Source organism: Nestor notabilis, unplaced genomic scaffold, assembly GCF_000696875.1.
Source record: "Nestor notabilis isolate BGI_N333 unplaced genomic scaffold, ASM69687v1 scaffold12654, whole genome shotgun sequence".
NCBI classification, from domain to species: Eukaryota; Metazoa; Chordata; class Aves; order Psittaciformes; family Psittacidae; genus Nestor; species Nestor notabilis.
In genome coordinates, this window is record NW_009926929.1 from 1 (window position 1) to 18,230 (window position 18,230).

The following is an 18,230-nucleotide window of genomic DNA, read 5'->3' on the forward strand; positions in this document are numbered from 1 at the left end:
GCTGCCACACTCCTCCCGATGCACACCAGGACACTGTTGGCCCTCTTGGCTGCAAGGTTTTGTTTCTATTTTTGACTTTTAGCTTCTAGATTTAGATGAATTGTGTAAGAAACTTGATGGCAAACCAGCTTCTTATAATTCAGTTATAAATTGGCCACTTCTGTCAATAATAGTAGACTCAATCCGTTACTGTTACACGGCTTCCACGCTTAGTTCGTATTTCTGTTACTGGCATTTCTCAGAAGGACTGAGCAATCATTGCTTTACTTTGGGTTAGTGAATATACTCTCCAGCTCTGATGAGACTAGTGCAAGTAATCAACACTCAGGCAACACACTCATAACTACAAACCAGCTTTATGTTTTGAACCAATGACATTAACAGCACTTTCTTAGTACTGCACTGATGTTCACATTGTTCGTATTGTGTTTGCGTCACTGATATTCAGATTGGTCTAACTTGCATTGAAATTAAGGTCCACAGCTGTGCAGGATTAATTTCAGTATTCTTTCCAATACCTAACCAATACCTCAAAATATGGCCTGGCATTTATCACTTTTAGTTGGTACTTTTGAAAATGCAGAGGAAGTTCCACAATGTATTCCAAGTTCACCTGATGAATCCCCATTCTGCTCTGCTAGGGGGTGTTAATGGTACCAGTACTGACAAGAGTACTTTTGTGTAAAATATGGAGATTTTCACATCAGCTTCGGACTAGCCGTCTTGTTCATTGGCCTAGTAACTACATCAGAAAAGTTGGTTAATTTAGTTAAAGGAATCATTAAATAACTCCCAACAACCTCAGAATTCAGAAAAGTGAGTGACTGAGATTTACAGTTATGAAATGGAGAGCAGAATGTGAGTTTTTCAGAGGAGGTTATGAAGCAGTGATAGTCTAAATTGTTTCTTCTTGGCACAGTGTTTTTTTGCTGTCTCTTGGAAAGAGTTGGGTCCCACGACGAGGGAAAACATTAGCTATATATGAACTCTTCTGGCTCATCCAACACTGTGTTTCCATTACAAAGTTAAGGGAAAGATGAGTTTGGCTGGTTAAGAGAGTTAAAAAGGCATCTAGCAGAGTAATGTTCAGAGGTTACTTCTGGATATTCTGCTGTTTGTTTTGCTATTAAGAAGATGGCAGTTTTAGAAAGAAAGCTCAGTATTGCTTTCAATGTCCTGGTGGACTCAGAAATATTTTAGGACTATTTGTCTTTTGACAAGGCTTTTTGTGTGTGCTTGCATATTTCAGCACTCCTGCTAAAAAGTAAAAGAATGCAGCTGTGGAATCAAACATGAAACTCAGGTTTTAAGTTTATAGAGAGTTTATGCTTAGTTTTCACAAATGGTGCTGCCAAAAAATAGATGAGACTTTAAACACTAGTTCAGATTTGTTGATATTAAAAGAAAACCAGTTATTATTTTAAATCATATTTTTAAGATCGTAAGATTTTTATGGGCTATTTCATGGCACGATAGTGACAATTTATTGTTTTGCTAACTGTAAGTTAGATAAGACAGATCTCATCCTGCTGTAAAACCTGATTTCATCAAGAATTTACTACTTCAGGGGAATGGTTTCGAACTTTAGTCGGGGCCACTGACTAATCACATGACTTGTTTGCTTTTCTGCTTTGAAAGGCGTTAACATTTTCACCATGTTTTAGCATGCGTGTTTGAAAAAGAACCCTCACAGAATCCTATATAAATAGCTTCCACAGACTCAGCTTATTAGTACACCATACTGGGATGATATAAGGTAAGAGTTACATAGCTCACTGGATGACTCAGTAGATGCCAAAGATATACTTTATGTTATAATTGTAAAGTCCTTATTTTTCCCTTACATGCTATTTAAATGCTAACTTAGGAACAATGCTTAAAAGTACCTTTGTGATAAGAGTATCTATCTTGGGCTTCACAGCTTTAGGTTAGCAATGAAATTAAACTATGAAGTAGAAAAAAACATAGTAATCATAGATAATTTTGAAAGAACCAAAAATAAAACAATTTTGAGAGCATTTTAGAATTTGCATTATTGGTAAAATAGAATTGACTCATGGAAAGTCAGATTCTGGTCTCCTAATTTTTGCTAGGTGGCCTTTTAACATTCTCTGTCTAATGGAAATGAGAAGTAAATTTTTCAAAGTGTGAATCTGAGCAGTAATTTTTAATTTCACGTTTCAAAGCAAACCTCCAAGAAACAGTAACTATGAATGATGTATGGGCCTGTAAAACAGTCTCATCTCTGCTTCATTGCTGTCAGTCAATAACTGAGAAGGGCCTACTGTAATACCTACTGTGGTATCAATGAGATGAGAATCTATCACCACTGCCAAGAATATCCAAAAATCCCTTTCAACAAGAATTTTTATTCTTTTTGTGGTTTGAAGCAAGTCCAGGAAGACTGAAAGGTTCTGAGGTGGGCATCCTAGTAAGTTCTAATTAATTGAATTGAACTGATTTTTATCTCACAAGTTCCTTTCCCAGGATAAAGTCAAAAAAACCCATCAGCTTTAAATTCTATACTGAGGTATTTAATTAGATCCCAAACAATTTTTTTTTTTAATTTGCCATCTAGTTTGTTGAAAAAAAATCACATTTTATTTTGAGTTGCTTCACAGCAAAAAACTTTCCCTGTGAAGCTGCAAATGAACTGAAAGGCTGTATGTGGCTATAGTGGGGCTACATGGAGACTGTGCATTGTAAGGAAGAGAGAGATCTTCTAGCTGTTGGTGGCTTTGAGTGTGGTTTACAGGGGTTAGCCTCTGACTACAGTGGAAGCTGATTTAGGCAAAAGCTAGGCAGCCTTAGGATCCAGTAAAGCAGAGCTCTGAATAAGGTTTTTCTTTGCAGGCACTTTTCCGTGGTGTGGAAGACTCACCTTTTGTTCCTTCAGCTATTTGATTGTCTGGTGCCTGTTTAGGTGGTCCGACTTTAACTGGTAATTTGCAGGGTCTGTTTGGGACATCTTCTTTGTGAATAAGATAGAGATGATAGAGCTGAAAATGTGCCTTGGTCAATGGACTATTCAGTTCTGTAAGCAAGAAGTGAAGCAGGACTGATGTAGGGAGAGGCTCAAGAGCAGATCAGCAGGTGGCAGGAATAGTAGAGGTTAAACAGTAAAAGGAAATGGCTGTAAATTGGAGTCTGGGGAATTAGCCAGGGATTTCCCTCTAAAAGCAGAGACAAAGAAAATACAGGATATCTCTGGTTACCTGTGGGGAGTGTCATTTCTTATCACAATGAATAATACATCATTCAAGATTAATCAAGATTTGAGCAAGTATGTGCGTTTGTGGGAAGCTCACCTTTCAACCTAATATTTATTTAATGATAAATGCGTAACTGTTTGAGCTGTATGACACTTATACCTCTGTTGTGCAGCCCAGAAGATGGATATCAAGACTGAAGATGAAATTGCAATTGTGGGAATAGGATGCAACTTTCCTGGGGGTAAGTTTTGGTAAAAGCAAAGCACGCTGCTGAGTGAACATTGAAAAGCACAGTCATTTATTAATGTTGAAATGGAGAAAAGCAACACGCTCCTCCCTTACTTCTGTAGAATTTATTGCTTTGCTACTTGCTGGATCTTTTTATAAGGTCCCACTGTGGTTCAAATTTGCCCACTAACAGACAGACCTGCAGTACTGGCTGTGGGCAGGGCACTGAGCTGCACATATATAACTCATACAAATAAACTGAATGGGCCTGGGATGATTTGAACATTTTCATGTGCACTGGCCAGATGATTGTGCATTGTTGCAGGAATATGCATCTATAGGGACAGGACAGATGGAGGGCCTGTCAGTATCACCAGGTCTGCCTGTAATATAAATAGGTTGTGTCTTCCTAAATGAAAGCTTCCTCCATTATTACAGTATAAACTTTGAAAGGTCCCAGAAGAGCTAGATAAATCAACTCTGTCTCTGGTCAAATTCTGCCTCTTACAAATACGTACCTAAATACTGCCTCTTGTACAAGATAGGTAGCTGACTATCAGAAAACTGATATTGCCTACTATAATAAAAGGCTGTTAGAATAGTCTCATATTTACAATCTCAGTTTAGACTAGGCCCTGTGAAAGTGGCAATTGACTTTATATTATGCGATTAGTTGGGTGGAAATATTTAGATAGCTGTGAGAGGCTGCTAGGTTCTGTCAGTTGCTGTCAAACTGTCCGTACTCTTTACATTATATAGATACGGATTTAAAAAATTCAGAAATAATCCAGGGAGTGGAATACAGTTTTGTCCTTTCAAACAAGCATTCAGCCTTAAAGATGACCATGCTAATCTCTGCCTTTCCTTGTTTTCTTTCTTGTCCTTACCACATTTCAGTTCCTGACTTCACTTTGTCCAATATTCAATAGGTATATGTGGTAAGGTGAATAACTATGTGGCCCATAGCTATAAGCAAATGTGAATGGTCTGAATCTAGTAAATACGCAGTAGCAGTGTCTTGCCTGAGCATTAACTACTGATTTGGTGCAAGCCATTTGTTGGTCCAGCCACACCACTAAAAGGACTCTTTTTACAGCCATTGTTCTTAATTATCTTGCCATGTAGAAAGTGAACGTGTGCCCTCATCCTGTTCTGTGCATGCTCAGAACTGCATTTCTGAGCTTGCCTCAAAGGAACTGTTGAGCAATGGGAGCTGTTAAACTACCGTGTGTCTGAGGCTGTGTCTATGATGAGAGACTAGCTGTGGGAGGGCTTAGGTGGGAATTCTGTCCTGTGATCACTGTTACTGACTGCTAGCACAGTCCCCAGCCCAGTGCTGGCCCACATCAGTTAGTGCTCTCCTGCTCAGCGCGTGGGCATGCCACAGGGTAGCATGGGGACTGATCCCTTCACTGCTTGCCTAAAAGCAGGAGAGTGTTTGCAGATTGAGTGCGGGTGAGGCCACTATGTATGTTGCGGGAAGTGGAATCTGGGAGGAGGAGAAATGTGGGCCGCTGTGTGGCTGTCATGTTAGTTGGTTTCAGGGCTAAGAAGAGTGCCTAGACATATCCTCAGTGCCTGGAACTGGAGTTCTGTATCTCAAACAATAAGGACAAGGTCCCTAAAAATCCAGTAGGCAGATATTTTGGCTCTGTCAGCACTGAATATACACTCACTTCTATATTTGATTTAGATGCCTTTCTAGTGTTAGGGACAAAGGAAAATGCCTCTGGCCTTTTCCTGGTTTTTGTAAGCTCAGCCTGTCTTCAAAGAGCCAGAGGCAACCTTTTGCTGTCAATGGAGCTCCCTGAGGAGTGGTGCTGTACAGATACAGAAAGACCTCATCATATCCATGTAGTCATTAAGGACATGATGCACGTATATATTAGATGCAGGGACATGGTAGGGAAATGGGGACAGAAGAAGGTTAAGGATTTTGTGAGGTTCCTTTGCTTTTAGGCAAGAAGTGAAGGGATGGGTCATGCCTTTCCATTTTCCTCTCACCAAAGAATGATCACTTGTTTCTCTGGTGATTCCACTTGGGCAACCTAGGTTTATATGTGGGAGTTAACTGGAACTGAGTGTACATTTCTGAGTCTGCATGGGGAGAGGGAGCACATACTTTAACCTACTTAAAATCCTTTCTGTGACAGGTGATGGAATTGACAATTTCTGGAAAGTCCTGGAGGAAGGCAAAAACTGCACAAAAGAAATTCCCCCTGAGAGATTCAATGTCAAAGAGTGGTATGATCCAGATGAAAACAAGCCAGGAAAAATATGTACAACACGAGCTGCTCTTCTCGATGAGTGAGTCTGTTATTCTGCTGTGCCACTGACTTTTTTTGTTCTTAGACTGGTATGTCCAGCCTTTCAGAGGGTACAAGGCACAGGGAGAGCTTATAAATGGGACCTAGGACCTGTCTTTCTTTTATCTTACATGATGAACATTCAATTGTCAAACTGCAGGCATTTTTGGTGTGTGACTTTGATGAGCAAATTTAGTTGCAGACCATGTTAAGTGCATATGTACGTGGTTGGGAACACATATGACTTTTGATTACATAATCAAAAAATTGCATAATCCAGAATGTATGTAGATACTCACCATGTGTTGAGATGTTACGTCCTATGTGACAGGAGTGTCTGCATGTTTCGGTCTACAAAAGTACACAGGTATTATGCATGAGTGGGTATTTATACTGCATCTGAGTTAGGCTCCAGCCTTTCAAGTAGTTCATACTGTCTATAGTACTATTACACCAGTTACTGCTTTGCTTTTCATGAAATTGCAAAAAATGTGTACTTTGAGTCTAGAAGTAGATGCATATTGCATAGATAGTGTATCATTTTCTGGGCTGTGTATTTTAGATTTAATTCATTTGACAACCACCTGTTTGGGATTAATAATATGGAAGCTGAACGCATGGATCCTCAACAGAAGTTACTGATTGAATGCACATACAAAGCCTTGGAGGATGCAGGAGTCCCTGTAGAAGCTGTCAGTGGCACCAACACTGGTGTTTTTGTTGGTAAGATGAAAATTTAATGGTGAATAAAATATGTTTGAACCTCACAGAGATTGGAGCACTCCTTCATAAACTTTACATACATATCTAGCACTGGAGATCTAAGGCTTTTGTGCTTTGACACTGATGATTATTTTTCATAGGAATTACTAGGCTATTCTAGAAGATCATTATTAAGATCGTATCTATTTTAGATGTGTCTCTTAGCATCTTCAGACCCTGAGATTGAAGAAGGAAACTGCCTCCCCAACCCAACCCTTTCCAGGAATGATACTCTCAAGCCAGGCCTAAACTTTTTTCCAGTATACTGTTTTCCAGTATAACATTGTTGAAGTGTTGTGGGGATTAAGATCCTTTTAAACCATCAGAAATCCTCATGTAGATATTAGTATGCCACTAAGGTGCACTTGTCCAACTGCTTACCTCAGTACCTGGAAAAGTTATGGAGAAGATTACAATGGGTGTTATTGAAAGACATTTAAAGGACAATGCAGTCATCAGGCACAGTCAACAGGAAAGTTTTGTTTAATCTGATACCCTTCTACAATAAGGCCACCTACCTAGTGGGTGAAGGGAAAGTGGAAGATGTAGTTTTCCTGGATTTTAGTAAGGCTTTGGGTACTATCCCTCACAGCATCCTTCTGGACAAGTCCAACTGTGAGATGACCAGGTATACAGTGTGCTCAGTGAAGAACTGGCTGAAAAGCAGGGCTGAAAGGGTTGTGGTGAATGTGGCTGCATCTGGCTAGTAACCAGTCACCAGCAGTGTTCCTCATGGCTCAATTCTAGGGCCAGTTCTGTTCACTCTTTTTATCAATGATCTGAATGCAGGAGTTTAATGCACCATTGGTAAGTTTGCAGTGATACTAAACTGGTAGGTGCTGTTGACTCTCTCAGGGGACAACAGGCCTTGCAGAGGGATCTAGGTAGATTAGAGCATTGTGCAATCCTCAATGGCATGAAATTTAGCAAGAAAAAAATGCCAGATCCTGCACTTGGGACAGAGTAACACTGGACACAAGTATAAACTGGGAGAGCAGTGGCTGGAGAAAGGCTGGATAAAGGAGTGCCTTGCAGAAAGAGAACTGGTATATTAAATACAGTATAACCAGCTGGTCAAAAAAGGTGATTATCCCACTGTATTTAGCATTGGTGCAGCCTCACCTTGAGTATTGTGTGAGTGCACAATTCTAGGCACCACAATTTAAAAAGGAGGTGCCCACAGGAGAGCAACAAAGCTGGTGAAAGGGCTGAAAGACGTGCTGTGAGGAGTGACTAAGGACCCTGTGTGTCTAGATTGGAGAACAGGAGATTGAGGGGCAAACTCTGCTCTCCGCAGCTTCCTGAGGGGAGGAAGAGGAAAGGGAGGTGCCGTTCTCTCTTCTCAGTGACAGGAACTGTGGGAATGATACAAAGCTGTGTCAGGGAGGTTTGGATTTGACATTAGGAAGCATTTATTTACAGAGTGGTCAAGCAGTCGAACAAGCTCCCTAGAGAGATTGATGCCCCAAGCCTGCTAGTGTTTCAGAGACATTTGAATAATGCTCTTAATAACATGCTTTAACTTTTGGTGAGATGCAAATTGGTCAGGCAGTTGGACTACATGATCATTGCAGGACCCTTCCAACTGAACTATGCTATGCTGTGCTGTGTTATGCTATTCAGTTAAGGAGCTAGAATAATGGCACATTTTTTCTGGTGTAATCTGTGTCTTTTTTAAGAGGAGTTTTCTGGGAAAGTTAGGCTGATGTAATTATAGGGGTAAACTCTTTACCTTTTAGTCTGAGATATGCTCTTGTTTCACAGACGAGACTATTCCTTGCTCTCCGAATAGAGATGTTGCATTTTAACACATGTCCATGGGCTTGAGGATCTACCGTATTTCAAGTGTATGTGTTCTCAGAAAGAGGACACAATTTCTCTCACAGGCCCTGTTCTTCTTTTCTATTTCTATCTTATTTTCTGGATCACAGTGAGCAAACCAAAGATAAAAGCATTAGATGTAGCTTTTGCTATGACCTTTAACTTGGTACATCGGAGGAACTGAAACTGGTGTCTTGTACGTTTATATCCCAGCTATCCTCATTGTAACTTCTTAATTCCAAGAGCTAAATCAAAACAACCACTCTCAAACTGAGATACATGCTACAAAGAGCGTAGCTGCTTCATAAAATGAGCTAAGCCATCAGGAAAGGCTTGTCATTTACTGTGCAGGTAGCAATTTCAAGTGTTAGGTATGTTTGTGTAAGTTGGGTCCAGGGAAAATTCCTGTGAGTTTTGCCTTTGACTTGTGTTGAAGCAAAGTTTCACCATAGGAGTAGTGATGCCATGTAGTTTACTATTAAAACAAAAAAACACGAAACACGTTATCCGTCTTAGAAGTGTATATCCCTTTTCGTCGCTTGGGTTAATGTGCCATGTATTTGATATTTTTACAGGAATTATGAATAGAGACTATGAAGTCATAACAAGCAGAGTACTGACTGGAATAAATCATTATGATGGTACTGGGTCAGCAACGAGCATTACTGCTAACAGGGTGTCATTCACATTTAATCTGACTGGACCATCACTGACTATTGACACTGCATGTTCTTCTTTTCTTTTTGCTCTGCACTACGCCTTGCAAGCAATTAAATCAGGTAATGGGACTGAAGAGATGCTAGACAATGAAATTAGGATTGCTACTATTTCTGTCTCTTATCCTGGACATCTCAACGTGAGTATGTTTCTATTTTACTCCAGGAGATTGTGAGGCAGCAATTTGTGGTGGAGTGAACTGCATAATAGATCCCCGAACCTTTATATTTCTGAGTAAAGCGAAAATGATCTCTCCAGAGGGACTAAGCAAACCTTTCTCCAAAAAGGCAGATGGCTACGGAAGGGGAGAAGGCTGTGGTGTTCTTTTCCTGAAACCACTGAAAAAGGTAAGACTGCTTGTGAAGCAGTGTAAAATAAGAGTGGTTGCTTACCCACTCTTAAAATTACTTTTCCAGAAAAGATTTTCCAATTCGAGCTTAAGATTAATGAAGCATTTATTAAGCATTAAGCATTTATGTACTTCCCCTACTATGGGAAATGGAATCACACATTTAAAAGTTAGTATCATACTTTGTCTGTTCTTGGTTTTGTTGTCTTGTTTTCTCCTATACAGAGAAAGCATAAGATTATTAAAAATATTTTACTTTTTAATGAAACAGGCAAAGGAAGACTACAGCAAAATCTGGGGTGTTATAAACATCAGTGCAATTAATCAGAATGGTAGGTTTATGACACCAATCACAAGACCATCTCAAATACAGCAAGAGAATTTACTGCGCAGCATTTATGAAACTCATGTTGATCCCTCGGTTGTGCAGTACGTTGAAGCACATGGTACAGGAACTGCTGCTGGAGATCCTACTGAAGCTGAAAGCCTAGGTAATGTCATTGCTAAAAAGAGGTCTTCACAAGTTTCCATTCTGAAAATTGGTTCAGTGAAAGGAAATATTGGGCACACTGAATCAGCTGCTGGAGCAGCAGCATTAATCAAAGTGCTTCTGATGATGCATCATGGAAAGATTGTTCCATCCTTGCATTACTCGAAGGACATGAGCAGCATTGATACAGAGAAATTAAACATAGCAATTCCCACAGCTGTAGAGCCCTGGGAAGAATCCAGTGAGTATGGAAGAGTAGCTGCCATCAACTGCTTTGGATTTGGAGGAACCAATGCTCATGTTGTAGTCAGGCAGGCAAAGCAGCTAGAGCCTCTTCCTGCCTTTAAGAGGCCTCTTGAATTAGTTCTGCTGTCAGCAGCATCAAGTAAGTCCCTTCAGATGACAATGGCCGATACAGCTGACCAGCTGAGCACAAGAAATTCCATAACCCTCCCAGGCCTGGCCTATACATCTGCCTGCAGAAGAAGCCATGCTAACTACAGGTACCGAAAAGCATTTGTCACAAATTCTCTCCAACACTTGCAGCAAGAGGTTATGTTGGCAGCAAGCACTGAAGTTGCCACGCCAAAGGTGGAACCACAGCTGATATTTGTGTTCTGTGGCAACGGTGTAACGCTGAAGGAGTTCAGTGAGGTACTGCTGAGCTCAGAGCCCGTGTTCAGAGACAAGTGTAAGGAAACTGAAGCGCTTTTTCAGAAGTATGCTCCCTTCAGCTTCCTGCCAGCAAAAAGTGATAGCCCAAAGGATCTGTTGAATCCAGAGCTTTCCCAGGTCATGCTTTTTACCCTGCAAGTTGCCCTAGGTGCCCTTCTGAAATACTGGGGTATTAAGCCAGTTGCTGTTGTTGGCCACTCGGTAGGGGAAGTTGCTGCTGTGCATTTTGCTGGGTACCTCTCCCTGGCAGATGCAGTCAAAGTGATTTATCACCGGAGCAGGCTGCAGGCAAAGACTGACAGTGGCAGAATGCTGGTGGTAGGAAATATCCCTGTTGAAGAGATTGCTGAATATCTGCACCGCTACTCAGGAAAGGTGTGTATTGCAGCTTTCAACAGCCCAATTTCCTGCACCTTGTCTGGGAGTTCCGACTTTATAGGTACTGTCCAGAGAGATTTAGCTCAAGCCTTCAGCCAGAGAAATATCTTTCTTCATGTTTTAAGTGTCTCAGCTGCGTACCACAGCCCCAGCATGGACATGATACTTGGGGAGTTGGAAGAGAACATACAGCCTTTAGAAAAACAGAAGGGGGAAACTGAAGTGATTTCAACACTGACTGGGGTGGCTGCTTCCGAAAATGACTTTGCTCAGGGCAAATTCTGGGCCCGGCATATTCGTGAGCCTGTTGCTTTCGCTCAAGCCATCAAAACTGCAGCCAGAGATAGGGAAAATGTGGTGTTTGTGGAAATAAGTCCTCACCGAGCATTGCAGCGGAACATAAAGGAAGTTCTAGGAAAAAGCACAAAGGTGTTCTCTTCTTTGCAAACTGACGTAGAGTATCAGACACTCTTCACCCTAGTAGGAAATCTGTTTGAACTTGGATATAATCCTAACTGGCAGCACTTTTATAATGGGTATCAAAGTGCTCCAGTGGACATTCCACGGTATCAATTTGATCGCAAAAAACTTATTAGGTATCTGAAATTACATCAAGAAGCAGGAAGAGACATCAGTGTCGGTCATCCTTTGATTCATGGCATAAACAGTGACAAAATGGAGTTCAGCTGCCTGCTGTCTCAGGACACAACGTCTTACATATATGAGCACAAGAACAATGGTGTGGCTTTAGTCCCTGGTGCTTTTTATGTGGAGCTTGGTCTGGCCTCTGTGATGAGCAGCTCAAGGCCTAAAGTGCCCCTGAGTTCTTGTCAGATGAGTATCAATTTTTCCACGCCATGTGTCCTCACACAGAGTTCCCAAGTCTTGAGCATCAAGCTGAGTCCACAAAAAGCAGTGACAGCCTTTGAGATACTGTCTTCCTCTAATGTAATTTATGCTGCAGGCCAAGTAACAAAGGAGCCTGAAGCTGTGGTGGAAGAAAGCACCATCTCCTTCCGAGACATCTATCAAAGGTGCAGGTCAGTGATTAGCAGAGAGGAAATTTATGAAACACTATCTCAGACTGGCTTTCAGTATGGCTCCATATTCAAGCAGCTCAGTGATGTGCACTATTGCCAGGAACTAAAGGAAGCTATAACAAGCATAAAGGTGGACAAGGAAACGGCCATAGAGATGTACAGCTACTGTATCCATCCAGTACTGCTTGACTGTTTTCTGCAGATGACCACTGTTATGACTTCAAGGACTTTCTCGTCAAGACCAGGCTTTCCTTCAGAAATAGGCAGCCTGGTGGTGCTCCGACCACTGGAGGAAGAAATGATGATATATATGAGAACAAGCAAATCCACTGAGAACTGCCTAGAGGTCTGTGGATGCTTTATGGACAAACATGGCTCCATTTTGTCTGAACTAAAGCGTGTTACCATCACTTTCATGAAACAAACATCTTCCAGAGAAAATGAGTTCATGTTTGAAAACAAGTGGAAAGAAACATCTCTTTCACAGATGGTTGGAAATCTGGGGGCTATGCCCAGAGTCCTAGTGTTTGCTGACAGATTTGGGATAGCTGAGAAGCTCAAAAAATATTTGCATCCTGACTCAAGATATATTATGTACGAAGATTGGGAAGCTCTCCTGGAAGGCCACATGCAGAATAAAATGAGAGCAGAGGTTGAGAATTATGATGAAATTCTGTTCCTGTGGGGAATTCAAAAGTTAAATGAAGGTTTCCCAAGCAAAGTGGTAGACCAGTTGGCAAAGTGTTGTGAAGCCTATCGCCAAGTTATTGTGGCATTAAGAGAGAAAATGTCACGCTGTTTAATCAGGGTGATCACCTACAGAACAACTGAAAGATATGTAGACCATGTTAACTGTGGGTTTGCATTGTATGGCATGACCAGAACTTGTATTGTTGAAGTTCCAGAAATCATATTTCAGATGATCGACCTCAGCTCTGCCAGTTCCCTGGACATCTCAGTGCTAGCAGATGTTCTTGTCAAGCACAAAACTACAGAGTATCCAGAACTTTGCATCAGCCAAGGAAGAACTTATGTGTCTGAAATCAGACGCACACCTTTTGTAGATGCATATTACTGTCAATCTGTAAGATCTGTCCAGAATTCAGAAACATTTAGTTTGTACACTTCTGATCCCTACATGGCAAAAGACTTGTCTGCTGAATTATCCACCACCACTGCTACTCACCTTGACAAACACAGCGTTGAAATTCAACTGGATAAAATATGTCTCCACTCAGAAGATTATTTTCCCATTAGTGTTTCTAGTCATAATTTTGGTAATACACTGTACTGGAATTCACAAGTAGAAGACAAACACAGACTTTTAGCTCTTGATTTCAGTGGCACAGTCACAGCAACAGGCATTGATGTGAAGAAAGTTAAAGTGGGAGATCATGTGGTTTCATGTTATCCATCTGCTGCATCATCCAGGGTTCAGATTCCAGGAACAGTTTGTTTCAAAGTAAAGAAATTCCCATGCTTCCAGAATGTCCCTTGTATGTCATACTTTATCATTGCATGGGAAATATTCAATAAGAGATTACCCAAGGGGAAATATGGGAGAACATTGGGTATTATTTCTACAGAGCCATCATCAGTTTTGTGCCATGTTCTTTCTACGTCAGCAGAAGAGATGGGTTGGAGAACAGTACTTGCAAAGCCCACTGCTGACAAGTTCCGGCATATAAACTTATGCAATGCCCTTGTTGTTCTTCCTTCAGTAAACAGACTGTCTCAGGAGGATCTGGCCCACATGTGCTTTCTTAAAGATGTAGTGATAGTGTGTGGCAATCGACAGTCTGAATGTATCCAGAATGCCATTGAAATGGATCATGAAAATATCAGCTTTCATATCCTTACACTTGCTAGCATTTTCCAGAAAGCATCTCTAAAGGAATTGCAAAAGACTCTGCGTGCATGGATCAATTCCATGGATATGAAAAAGTTTAGACATCTATCTGGTTCTGTTTTTCAGCAGACCGAGAACTTTTCAAGGATAGACATTGTGACATCATATTTTACCTGCAAATCTGTCCCACTTGCTGTACTGAGAAAGCAGAAGGACATCACCATGCTTTCAGATATACCACTGTATGAATCCCAGAAGCTGTTTAAGCAGAATGCTGTTTATGTAGTAGTGGGGGGGCTCACTGGACTTGGCTTTGAAACAGTGAAATTCATAGCTGAGAATGGAGGAGGGAATATTGCAATATTCTCCAGGAAAATGCCAAGCAATGAGAAGCAAGAAGAGATGAAAGCTTTGCAGGAGCAGTATAAAAGGAGCAAAGTACTGTTTGTGCAGTGTGATGTTACTTCGACCAATGATGTTGAGAAAGCTTTCCAGTCCATTGCAAACATCTTTGCAGGGAGTCCAGTCAAAGGTGTATTTCAAAGTGCTGTTGTTTTACATGATGGCCGTCTTGAAGTTCTGAAGTTGGCAGATTTTCAGAAAGTGCTGAGTCCAAAAGTAGCAGGGACCCTAAATCTTCATTGGGCTACCAGAGGCCACGAGCTTGACTACTTTGTATGCTACTCCTCTGTAACTTCCTTTCTGGGAAATTCCACCCAGGCAAACTATGCAGCTGCAAACTCTTTCTTGGATATTTTCTGCCTCTACAGGAGGAACTGTGGGCTTTCAGGCCAATCCATTAACTGGGGTGCTTTGAACCTTGGTGTATTGCTCAATCAAAACCATCTTCAGTCCATTCTGGAATCCAAGGGCGTAGACATTCTGCAAGTGCATGAAATTCATGAGTATCTCAGGAAGACCTTACTTACGAATAATCCACAGCAAGCTGTTGTCAAATTAAACTATCAAGCTCTATCACATCATGTTTTAGCTCAGATTATTTCACTCAAAAGTCGCTTACTACCATTTCTATCAGAAGAATTGGGGAACAAGCTTGAAACCTCTGGGAAAACTCAAGTCCAGGATGCTGCCTTAGTCAAATCTGAAGATTATATCACCTCACTGGTGAGTGAACTCACCAGCTTGAGCCCAGATGAACTAACCATGAATACAACACTTTCATCATTGGGCATAGACTCTATGTTAGCTATGACAGTTCAGAACCGTATCTTTCAAGAGAGAAAGGTGAACATACCTCTTCTGAAACTGCTTGATCCTCACACAACTCTGTCAAATTTAGTAGTAGTTTTAGAAGAAGTAAGCAAGACAAATGGAATAGGTGAGAAAAAACACCCTGTAGTTGAAAGTACAGAAAATGGGAGCTGGCTATAGGAGCTATAGGGGCTATAATTCATTCAGGAATTGTGTAACTTTGAAGACACCTGGACCCTTCATAGTACCTAAGAATAAGTCATTGCAGAACAGGTAGAACATCTGGTGATGCTGGGTGTACTCTTCTGCATCAACCCAGAAAACCTCACAACTACGTTCTTCTGCCATTGTTAGCTGTATTCATTCCAGTCAATTGTTTGACTTGTTACTTTCAATATTTTTTACCTTCATTTTAACTGGAAATTGGTAGGTTAATGCATACACATTTTAATTTGGTAAATTTGGATGTTCAACACACATTACATTTTTCAAACCTGTCCCGGTTTTGCCTGGGATAGAGTTAATTTTCTTCCTAGTAGCTAGTGCAGCACTATGTTTTGGCTTTAATCTGAGAATAATGCTGATAACACACTGATGGTTTAGTTGTAAGTCAGCCCTTACCGTGATCAAGGACTTTTCAGTCTCATGCTCTGCCAGTGGGGAAGGGCATGGTAAGACGGAAAGAATCAGAGACAGGACACCTGACTCAAACTGGCTAAAGGGGTATTCCATACCACAGCATGTCATGCCCAGTATATAAACTGGGGGAAAGTCACCCAGAAGGCCCAGGTTGCTACTTGGGTTGGGCTGGGTATTGGTCGGCGGGTGGTGAGCGGTTGTATTGTGCATCACTTGTGTTTACTGTTTGCTTTTCCTTTCCCCTTTAAATTTTGTATTATTTCCCCTTGTTATTTCCCTTATTATTATTATTAGTAGTATCATATTGTACTTTAGTTATTAAACTGTTCTTATCTCAACCCGTGGGCTCTACATTCTTCTAATTCTTCTCCCCATCCCACCTGGGAAGGAGGGGAGTAAGGATAAGTGAGTGGCTGCATGGTGCTGAGTTACCAACTGGGTCTAACCGAGAACAAAACCATATTAAAGTCTTGATGAAAATGGTATGTTTGCACCTCTAAATGATGAATGTACATGTAAAAGAGCATAGGATTATCACTCTTTTTATCATTATTGTATTCTTAATGTATTATTCTTTTTTGAATACTATCAAATGTGTATAAATACAGGTATCTTTTTGAAAGACGTCTAGATGCTGTGAATTTCAAAGGTTTCTTCTCAAAAAATTGAATATAATTTTCCTTATATCTGCAGAAATATTAAAAATTTATCAGTTGCAAAGCATACAGTAAAACAACTGTTTTTCTTTATTAATTAACCACATTTTATGAAAGCCTAAATAAACAAGAATAGTAAAAAAGTTTAAAAAGCAAAACCTAAGGGGTGTCTTTGTCTTATTTTGATTTTCTGTCCCTCACCCACTCTCCTAGTTTAAATTTTCCTAATCATGACACCTGCCTTTGTTTTACTCCACTGAGAAAATACAAACTTTTTTCCAAAGACACTGAAGAAAACTTTGTTTATAATCTCTTAATATGTGAACAGGGTCTTTGTATTGTTTCTCCCTTTTATACCTGATTATCAGTCACCCTGAGATGTCCCTTGCAGTACTGGTCGCATTCTCCAGTTTATGAAGTATCTATGTACTATAAAGTCCCCCTGAAACCATCTCTTCTTCAGGCTGAACAAGCCCAGTTCCCTCAGCCTTGTCTCACTGCGCTGATACTCCAGCCACCAAGCATCTTGATGGCCTTCTGCTGATCGTAGTCAAATTTGTCTATATCTTTCTTATACCGTCAGGCCCAGAACTGGACCAGGGTTCCAGATGTGGTGTAATGAGTAGTGTGGTGTACTGGTGATACACCAGTGTGATGTAATGAGTAAAGGTGAAGATTCACTTCCCTCAATCTATGGGCTATGCTCCTGTAGCTACAGTCCAGTTGGCTGTTAGCCTTCATTGCTGCGAGTGTGCACGGTGAACTCATGCTCAGTCCACTGCCCATGAGAACTCCCTGATCCTTTTTGTCCAAGCTGCTCCCCAGCCCACAGCATTGTGCGGCTTAGTCTGTTTAACATGCAGAATTGGTGCAGGGGGCTATTCTGTTCCAGGTGCAAGGCCTTGCATTCACCATGGCTGAACTTAATGAAGATTCTGTGAAGCTATTTATCCCTCTGATTAGTGGCCCTCCTCTCCAACATGTCAAATGCACTGCTGATATCACCCGTTAGGCTGTGGTGGTGCATCCTCCCTCACCCATCCTCTGGGCTGCTCCATGATCTCAGGAATTCCCATCAGGTCTTGGCCTTTGTGTAATGAGTTGGGTGGTGAAGCATCCCTTGACCATACCAGGAACTCTTGCATGGCTAAGGAGGGAGGCACTGATCATATCGCGGACTCCTGTTCCATGGCTAAGGTGGGGAGCAAGAGCGTGGATAATCACTTATCCCCTGACAGCCTTAGAACACTCCTTCCCTTGATCACAGCTCAAGTGGAATGGTACCATTGTTACTGGAGTTTTGAAAATTTTCTAGTAATTACCAACTCAGGCTGTGGCCAGGATGGAAACTGACTGATGACTAATGCCGATTATCTTGCAATCCTATAAATAGTGGTCCTAAGTGAGGCCCTCTGAGCTCTACTAGATCACAGCAGGCAGTGACCAGCATGTCCCTCTGAGTGGGACGCCCCTCAGAGTTTGCAAACTCTCAAGTTTGCCATAATTGGAGGACTGTTGCCAAAAGACAGAACCTGGGCTGAAGTCTCCCACTCCTAGAGATTTGACTATCACCTGTGGAGAAATGCAGAGACATTGGACTTGAATATTTCACTGACTCAAGTGGAATTTTTAACAGGTATACCTTTTCATACAGATATATGTCTTTATGTATGCATGTGTGTGTATGTGTGCATAGATTGCTATAGCAGTTGCCATAAATTCTATTGACTTGCTTTATAAAATCCACCTTAAAACTGCAAACTGCTGATAAATGACATGTCCCTTACAGCCTGAATCACTCTGAGTTTATAGTTCTGTATGGGGAGAGATCCCTGTGATCTTGCCCAAACATTTTGGAGGGAAGCATGGCATGAAGGGAGGAACAAATACCTCAAT

The 18,230-nt window shown here is 41.1% G+C and overlaps 1 protein-coding gene across 1 annotated transcript; it reads left to right on the plus strand.

The window, feature by feature from the left end:
• Positions 1-3,392: 3,392 nt before the first annotated feature.
• On the plus strand, positions 3,393-15,166 carry LOC104405193 (lovastatin diketide synthase LovF-like; the record flags this gene model as incomplete). The annotated part of the gene is made up of 6 exons (XM_010013822.1): positions 3,393-3,453; positions 5,594-5,747; positions 6,309-6,469; positions 8,905-9,108; positions 9,212-9,393; positions 9,667-15,166. Coding segments are annotated over exons 1-6 (6,262 nt in total), but the record flags the coding sequence as incomplete, so codon positions are not given.
• Between the last annotated feature and the right edge of the window lie 3,064 nt (positions 15,167-18,230).